The 9643-nt window shown below is 38.0% G+C and overlaps 1 protein-coding gene across 1 annotated transcript; it reads right to left on the bottom strand.

The window, feature by feature from the left end:
- Positions 1-7150: 7150 nt before the first annotated feature.
- LOC149231723 (uncharacterized) lies at positions 7151-8818 on the bottom strand. Its single transcript, XM_089381725.1, has one exon. It carries the CDS (start codon positions 8816-8818, stop codon positions 7151-7153), a length of 1668 nt encoding a protein of 555 aa, XP_089237851.1.
- Between the last annotated feature and the right edge of the window lie 825 nt (positions 8819-9643).

Below are 9643 nucleotides of genomic sequence, written 5' to 3'. Positions count from 1 at the left end.
GGAATTACATCCACCATGAGGTATTGTAAGGATTTATCAAAGGATTGAGAATTCCATATGAATACCTTCTACTTTTGCACCAATAGTTTGTAGATGACACCTTGTTTATGGGCCCTCCCATTATTAGGGGAAATAATATGCTAAAATGGATCCTTGAAGACTTCTCGTTACCTTTGGTACCACCACCAACCTCTCCAAATTTAAAATATTCCTTTTTAACACCCCTTTAGCTATCCAAAGACATGTTGCACACATATTGGGCTATGAAATTAACCAGATGGCTGGCATATATTTGGGAGCTTCCCTGGTGGAATCCTCCATGAAATCCAAACATTGGAAATAACTCCTTAAAAATCTTGAGGATAAGCTACATTGTTGGAATTTTCGATCCTTCTACATTTTTGGTTGAGCACTCCTCTCCAAGTTAGTGCTTCAATCCCTCCCTATCTTTCTCTTTTGAGCCATGAAAGCCCCCAAAGGAATTCTAAATACCATTAAGATAATTCAATGCTTCTTTATGTAGGGGGTAGCCATAATGGAAAATAAGTTGGCATTGGTTTCTTGGGAGAAGCTTTACATAACAAATTCAAAGGGAGTCTTAGGCCTCAAAGACTAAAAAATCGTTAGTAAGGTCTTTGGCATGAAAGTTTGGTGGAGATGGATATAGTGAGGTAGGGAATTGTGGAAAAATATTTGGAATAAAAAATACCTATCTGCTTCATCATCTTCACTTAAAGTGATATGACTATTGTACAAGAACAATACTTGTTTAAGGTAGATACCGATTAACCAAGGTTGCAAATAAGGAGGGTTGTGGGTATGGGAATTGGAAATTCCATTAGAATCTGCCACATTACCATCTAAATTATTGAGGTTGCCATCATTAGAATCATCATTGGCAGGGGTAGACAAGTTTAGGTCCAACATCTCCACTCTTGTAGGCAGTTACTGTTGCTGCATAGGGGCATCCTTGTTGCGTGAAATAGTACTAACAATATCAAAAGCTTTAACACCACTCTTATGGTGTCCCTTGTGACCTCCCAAAGACTGAACCGAAGAAAAGGCTATGTGACAGATTGAGCATTCATGGACCCTTGGAGTCTTCTTCCTTGAAAAGACAACAACCTCCATTGTTCTTGTTTCATCCCTCGCTTTGACCCGAGAATCCTTAGTCGGCCTCTCCTTGGGATGAGGCTTGTAGAAATTTCCAAGAAGTTTAGAGTTTGATCCATGAATATGTCCTCATCAGTAATATCTTCCCACAAACTATCACTCTCATCCTCTATCTATGAAAAAGAGATCTGGACGTTCTTTTGGCCTCCCAAAGCCTGATATGATTGAAAACCCTTATTGCAACATATCAAATACGATTAGATGAATTTTAGGCTCCTTTCCTTACCTCATGAAAGAGGGGCATAATGAGGCCCTTACAAGAGAAATATCTCTAGAGGAAGTGGAGGAAGCTGCCATGAGCATGCCCAAAGACAGGGCACCAGACCCAAATAGTTTCATCATTGATCTCTTTCAGGCCTATTGGCCCTTCCTCATACATGAAATTTGTGCCCTATTAGATGAGTCAAAAGTCGTTACCTCAATGCTTCCAACCCTCAATGCCACTTTTTTTACTTTAATTTTGAAGTATGAAAAGGTTAATGATCCATTTGGGTGTCGTCCTATGGAATTATTCAATATCGTCTTCAAGATAATACCTAAGTTCATTTCTAATTGTCTCAAACCCATTATTCCTACTCTAATATCCTTGGAGTAGATGGGTTATATTGAAGGAAGGCATATTTTGTATGGAATCATAGTAGCTCACGAAGTCATTAATTCCTTGAATAAATTCAAAAAACAAGGTATGCTAATAAAAAATGACTTATCAAAATATTTTTATAAACTCATTTGGACTTATCTTTTTATGTACTTAATGCTTTTTTTTTTCAAAATACTGGATCAGTTAGGTGTGCTCCCATCTCTCCTCCAACTTCTTTTCTATCCTCCTTAATGGCTTTATTTCATGCACCTTTGCCTCCTTCAAAGGCATCTACCAAGATGACCCCTTGTCATATTTCTTTTCATCACGGTAGTCGAGGGATTGCGACATTACATCCACCATGAGGTCTTGTAAGGATTTATCAAAGGATTGAGAATTCCAGATGAATACCTTCTTATTTCGCACCAATAGTTTGTAGATGACGCCCTGTTTATGGGCTCTCCCACTGTTAGGGAAAATAACATGCTAAAATGGATCCTTGAAGACCTCTTGTTACCTTAGGTACCACCACCAACCTCTCCAAATTTAAAATATTCCTTTTTAACACCCCTTTAGCTATCCAAAGACATGTTTCACACATATTGGGCTATGAAATTAACCATATGGTTGACATATATTTTGGAGCTTCCCTGGTGGAATCCTCCATGAAGTCTAAACGTTGGAAATAAATCCTTAAAAATATCGAGGATAAGCTGCATTGTTGGAATTTTTGATCCCTCTACATTTCTGGTTGAGCACTCCTCTCCAAGTTAGTGCTTCAAGCCCTCCCTATCTTTCTCTTTTGAGCCATGAAATCCCCCAAAGGAATTCTAAATACCATAAAGAGAATTCAATGCTTCTTTCTCTAGGGGTTAGCCACATTGGAAAATAAGTTGGCATTGGTGTCTTGGGAGAAGCTTTGCATAACAAATTCAAAGGGAGTCTTAGGCCTCAAAGAATTAAAAATATTTAGTAAGGTCTTTGGCATGAAATTTTGGTGGAGATGGATAAAGGGAGGTAGAGAATTGTGGAAAAAGATCTGGAATAAAAAATACCTATCTTGTTCATCATCTTCACTTAAAGTGATATGACTATTGTTCAAGAACAATCCTTGTTTAGGGTAAATACCCATCAACCAAGGTTGAAATAAGGAGGGTTGTGGTTATGGGCATTTGAAATTCCATTAGAATCTACCGCATTACCATCTAAATTATTGAGGTGGCCATCATTAGAATCATCATCAGCAGGGGCATACAAGTTTAGGTCTAACATCTCCACTCCTGTAGGAAGTTGTTGTTGCTGCATAGGGGCATCCTTGTTTCTTGAAATATTACTAACAATATCAAAAGCTTCAACACCACTCCAATGGCATCTCTTGTGACCTCCCAAAGACTGACTTGAAGAAAAGGCTATGTGATAGATCGAGCATTCATGGACCCTTGGAGTCTTCTTCCTTGAAAAGACAACAACCTCCATTGTCCTTGTTTCATCCCTCGCTCTGACCCAAGAATCCTTAGTGGGCCTCTCCTTGGGATGAGGCTTGTAGAAATTTCTAGGAAGTTTAGAGTCTGATCCATGAATTTATCCTCATTAGTAATATCTTCCCACAAACTATCACTCTTATCCTCTATTTGTGAAAAGGATATTTTGATGTTCTTATGGGCAGTCTTGTTGCCTCCCACAGCCTGATATGATTGAAAACCCTTATGGGAACTAGTGCATATGTTCTTCACCTTCTTAACCTCATCATCGTCATCATAAAGCACAACATTTCCACCAATTTTATTAGATTTAGGCTTCTTCCTGATGCATTTTGAAAGATGGAAACTAGCGTTGGGAAGATTGAGGTCACCTGGAACAGGCTCCTCAGTCCCTTGTGCTTGTGGGTCTGTAGCATTGTTTACTCCTCTTACAAGCATTGCAAGACACATTACAATGCCCTATTCTTGATTATTGGTGTCCAAAGAAAATTGATTATGGGTATTAATAAGTTGGATTGCATACTCGGGTCTCTTGGATCTCTTTCCCTTCATCCACATATCAAATCTGCTTGAATTCCCACTTGGAAGATCAATCTTTGTATCAATCGCAACATCACTCTTACTTTCTTCTTCGCCATTGTCCTGAGTCTCATGTTGTTGTGATTATTCAAGATGGTAATCACTACAATATTGATGGGTCTTAGAGTGGCACTTCATGTGACCATACAATCCTTTCCATGAACTGAATTCCTTCCCACACATCTCATAATTTATAGAAGAATTGATGGGTTTGGAATCGAACCCGTGACTCAACAGAAATGAGTAGTACCTATGTTAAAATCGCCAACTGTGTTTGGGATTCCTTCGCAAATCATACATTAAATTACTTCCATTACCCTCCAATGCCTCTTCATCCCTCTCCTTCTCCTGCATTAATTTGTGATCCCAACCCCTGAAATACTTGCTCTTCTGAAATTAAACTTCATTAAGTGTGTCTGCAATGATGGAGATCGAGGCGTGGGCTCCCATGTGACTACCAAGAGCTTTTCCTAAGACCAATCTCTTGCTTTAAGTCTTCCACAAGTAGCCCAATGGGTGATCTCCTCCCTATTTCTTGAACACGTCCATGGCTTGAGTGTTGGGTCACAATATGTCCACTTTGGTCATGTTGTAAGCTTTGCAACAACTTTCAATACCAATGGAGTATAGAAAATAAACCAATGGAGTGGTAGTTCAAGCAATTCAAAGTATGGTATGCCTATGAGTTTATTCAACATGGAATAGAGCTAAATTAATGAAACCGACTGTTTAATTTAATAAGAAATGCCTCCCCTGAATGTAATGGATGGGAATGGTCATATTCAAGTGGGTAACTTGCTGAGGAAGTAATGAAAAAGGAAGAAAAATTGGTAAAAATCATTGAAAGGGATGGTGGAGTGTTGAGCTGAATTTGGAATATTATATTTTTGTGCTAAGATCCTCATCAAAATATAAAAATTTATTTTTGTATAACCACTTTTGCTTCTAATTTTTTATTTTTAGACCAGCGAAAACTCTAACTATAAGGACACTCTATTACTAAGATGAATTACTACTTCATATGGAAGTCTCTAACTGTAAGGACACTCTATTACTAAGATGAATTACTACTTCATATGGAAAATTGACTCATAATGTTGATGTCCATTTATAGTAAAGGAAGAAGAATTCCTCACTATAAAGACGTCTCAAGAATCAATGAAGAAAAACCCTAAATTGTTAGAAAATTATATATTACGACGCAATGGAACACATAAAATATTACATAAACACAAACACATAAAACAAGAGAGACACAAATATACGTGGTTCACCCAATTTGGGTTACATCCATAGAGAAACAACCAATTCTTGCTTTTATATTATCCAACAAAATGAAGAGATACAACCTACAACAGTTCCGTTGTAATTTCCTCTTCGTTCTCACACAATATCCTCTCTCTTTCTCGTTTAGAATACACACGTACCCAACCACAATACATTTCCCTCATATAAATCTAGGGGTTTCCTTCTAGGGAAAAAACCCTAAATTAAACATAACTTCTATTGTAAGATCATCCGCCTAATGAACGACCCAGATTGGCTATGAAAGTACAATATTTTACAAGGCAATTTTACATCTTTTTTTAGGTTTGGGGGCGCTATCCCCAAACCCCCATCGAGGCCCGCTAGCCCCTGGACCCCATGGGAGGGAACAAGTCCCCCCCCACGTGGAGGGGTGTATAGTTTTCCTAGGGTATACATTTGGTTGAAACAAAGACCTCTAAATCAAGAAGATAATCAGACTCCACACCCAACACACAAATAACTGACATTCATAAAGTCAAAATTCACAATTCCAATTCAAATCCTAAAAACTCAATTTTCAACAAACTTTGGAAAAAAACTAAAATACAAACCAAATAAAAAATTCACCTTTTACAATACCATAAAAATATAAATACAATGCATTTAGTAATGGTTTGATATAGATACTGTGCATTTAGTGATGAAGATGAACTTAACCCATATTTAATATAGATACAATGCATTTAGTGGTAAAGATTAACTTAACCCTTAAATATAAAGTTTAACCAGACCCATCAAATATAGCATTACTCATAAGTTAAATATCAATTATCCCACATTTGTTCCAACAAACCATACCACCACTCATAACAATTATCCCCAACTAATTATATAAAAATTTACAAAGTGGACAAGTCAACTAAAACTCTGCATCACATCGCACATGACGTGCATGGTGTAATGGTTGGGGCGGATGGCTGTCGCACCCCCCACCCAAGTTCAAGTCCTGCGGAGGCGAATGATGGAGTTGTAAAAATGAGAAGGTCCCACCTAAGCTTACAAAAAAAAACTCTGCATCACATCGAAAATAAAAAATTATAATTTTGTAAAAACAAATTCTCGTCCAATTATATTTCCATCCTTTTTCATTATCTTTATCAACTTATAATTAAAAAATTTACATTTTAATTATTTTCTAATTTTTATTAAATAGAAAATAAAAATCAATCTAAATTAATTATTAACTTCTACTTCATAGATTTTAAACTTACACTACAATAAAATAATTTTATTATATAATTTGAAATAAAAACTAAAATTTATATTATTTCTTTTATACCTTAAAATTAAATATTATTTAGTATAAAAAATTATTATATATTTTTAAATATAATTTTTTTTTATTATTCATTTATTTTATGCTAAAAAGGGGTTAATATCATCAGAAATAAATGCTAATTAATACATCACATGTAGCGATTATTTGGCTGAAACATGTGCTTCATTACAAAGATGTTCAAATGGTGGAAAAATATCATCACAATTCAAAGCAACATGCCATATTTGCCTACATGGTCGCTGGATTCTTAGTGTGTGGCGGTCTACACCAAATATCACTGAATAATATAATGAGAGTTTAATTTTCTCCCATCTCTTGGCTTCCGAAAACAAATTAATTAATTGAGCTCCACCTTCGGTTTGTCATACATATATAAACGACGAAGACTAATAGAATATCACTTGGTTTGCCTATAGAGATTAAGCGATACTTACAAAAATTAAAAGGGTTTTGTTATTAATGACAGTTTACTCTTTTCATATTCATATTGTAAATGGATAAAATCATGTTCAAAATGTTGGGTATCATCATGGTCAAATACATTTCAGATACCAAGCATATTTTACTTGATTATTATCATGTCTTTTACAGATTTGATAAATGGTGAAAAGCAGAGTGTAACTTGAATATACAGTGGCTTTGGTTGAAAGTTCAGTGTGTACACTAGTGGAACTGTAAATTATGTATAACAATGAATCAGTTACAGTAAATTATGTAAAACAATAAATCGATTACAGACAATTGTCTGCCTTACAATTGCAACCAAGGTTGTGTACTCATTGGGAAGTCTGAATCACATACTCTGCCAAATCCAATTTCCTTTCGTGTCTTACTATCTGCTTCATCATCTTTACTTAAATTGACATGACTATTGTACAAGAACAATCCCTGTTTCGGGAAGATACCCATCAAACAGGGCTGCAAATAAGGAGGGCTGTGGGCATTGGAAATTCCATTAGAATCTGGCGCATTACCACCCAAATTATTGAGGTTGCCAGCATCAGAATCATCATCAGCAGGGGCAGGCAAGTTTAGGTCCAACAGCTCCACTCTTGCAGGCATCTGCTGCTGCTGCATAGGGGTGTCCTTGTTGCTTGAAATATTACTAACAGTATCAGAAGCTCCAGCACCACTCCAATGGCGTCTCTTGTGACCTTCCAAAGCCTGGCCCGAAGAAAATACTCTGTGACAGATTGAGCATTCATGGACCCTTGGAGTCTTCTTTCTTGAAAAGGCAGCAACCTCCATTGTCCTTGTTTCATCCCTCGCTCTGACACGAGAATCCTTAGTGGACCTCTCCTTGGGATGAGGCTTGTAGAAATTTCCAGGTAGTTCAGAGTCCGATCCATGAATCAGCTCCTCATCAGTAATATCTTCCTGTAGATTCTCGCTCGAGTCCTCTATCTGTGAAAAAGAGCTCTTGACATTCTTGTGGCCAGTCCTGTGGCCACCCAGAGCCTGATAGGATTGAAAACCCTTATTGCAAGTGGTGCATCTGTACCTGGCCTTCTTAACATCATCATCATCATAAAGAACAGCATCTCCATCATTTTTCTCAAATTTAGGCTCCTTACTGATGCATTTCGGAAGCTGGAAACCAGTGTTGTGAAGCTTGAGGTCACCTGGCACAGGCTCCTCAGTCACTTGGGCTTGTGGGTCTGTAGCAGAGTTTACTCCTCTTGCAAGCATTACAAGGCACATTGCAATGTCCTCTTCTTCATTATTGGTGTCCAAAACAAATTGCTTATGGGTATTAATAAGTTGGATTGCATACCTGGGTCTCTTGCATCTCTTTCCCTTCATCCACATATCAAATCTGCTTGAATTCCCACTTGGATGATCAATCTCTGTCTCAATCGCAACATCAGTCTCACTTTCTTCTTCGCCCTCGTCCTGAGTCTCGTGTTGCTGTGATTCTTCAAGATGGGAATCACTACAATCTTCATGGGCCTCAGAGTGGCACTTCATGTGACCATACAGTCCTTTCCAGGAACTGAATTCCTTCCCACACAGCTCACAATTTATAGAAGAATTGATAGGTTTGGAATCGAACCCGTGACCCAACAGAAACGAGTAGTCCCGATCTTGAAACCGCCAACTGCGTTTGGGATTCCTTCGCAGATCATACATTAAATTACCTCCATTACCATCCAATGCCTCTTCTTCCTTCTCCTTCTCCTGAATTAATTTGTGATCCCAACCCCCGGAATCGTTGCTCTTCTGAAATTCAGATTCGTTGAGTGTGTCTGCAGCGATGGAGACCGGGGCGTGGGCTCCCATGTGACCGCCAAGAGCTCTTCCCGAGACGAATCTCTTGCTACAAATCTTGCACAAGTAGCTCGGTGGGTGCTCTGCTCCCTGTTTCTTGAACACATCCATGGCTTGAGCGCTGGGACACAATATGTCCACTTTGGTCATGCTGTAAGCTCTGCAACAACTTTCAAACTAAGCTTTCTTTCTTCACACCGAGTATAAACAATAAACCAATGGAGTGATAGTTCAAGCAATTCAGAGTATGGTATGCCTATGAGCTTTTTCAACACGGAGTAGAGCTAAATTGACGAAACCGACGATTTAATTTCATAAGAAACGCCTCCCCTGAATGGAAGGGTCGAAATCGAGTGGGTAACTTGCAGAGGAAGGAATGAAAGAGGAAGCAAAATTGAGAAAAAGCATGGAAATCGACGGAGTGTGTAAGTCTTGTTCACTCTGATCCCTAACCGAGCACGATTCTTCCCCCATTCACGCGGCCCACGCATTGACTTCACCGTTAACTCTCAAAACCCATCTGACCCCGTGGTCACCAAGGCCCTGGTCCTAACTTCAAACTTTTTTCCACGATACGTCATATGAGGTGTCATGTGAGGTTCTTGCTAAGTAGTTTCTGGGGTATAGTGATGTGTGGTTTGACGGTAAGTTTATTTGGGTGAACCATGGGACACTGTAGTTCAAATCTCATTGAGTACAGTGGCTTGTTGTGGTGATAGCTAAAGGGGCAGATGCACTTGAGTCTAGCTTTTGCTAAAATAATAGAATCTCTCTTGCTAAAATCATAGGATCTTAATATATCAAAAGGTTACCATTGCTCTTAACTAATGATAAGTAGCATTTATCATACTTGTTTTTCTTCCTACTTTGTCTAATAGATTTATCTTAATATATCAAAAGGTTACCATTGCTCTTAACTAATGATAAGTAGCATTTATCATACTTGTTTTTCTTCCTACTTTGTCTAATAGATTT

The sequence above is a fragment of the Pinus tabuliformis genome, chromosome J (assembly GCF_031772625.1).
Source record: "Pinus tabuliformis cultivar Carrire ecotype Pingquan chromosome J, CPIR1, whole genome shotgun sequence".
In the NCBI taxonomy this organism is placed as follows: domain Eukaryota; kingdom Viridiplantae; phylum Streptophyta; class Pinopsida; order Pinales; family Pinaceae; genus Pinus; species Pinus tabuliformis.
The sequence above is the reverse complement of the archived record's forward strand: the minus strand, read 5'-3'. Positions and strand labels throughout refer to the sequence as shown.

Excerpts from the sequence above, each read along its gene's own strand:
- LOC149231723 (XM_089381725.1), bottom strand. The coding sequence starts at position 8,818 with ATGACCAAAGTGGACATATTGTGTCCCAGCGCTCAAGCCATGGATGTG.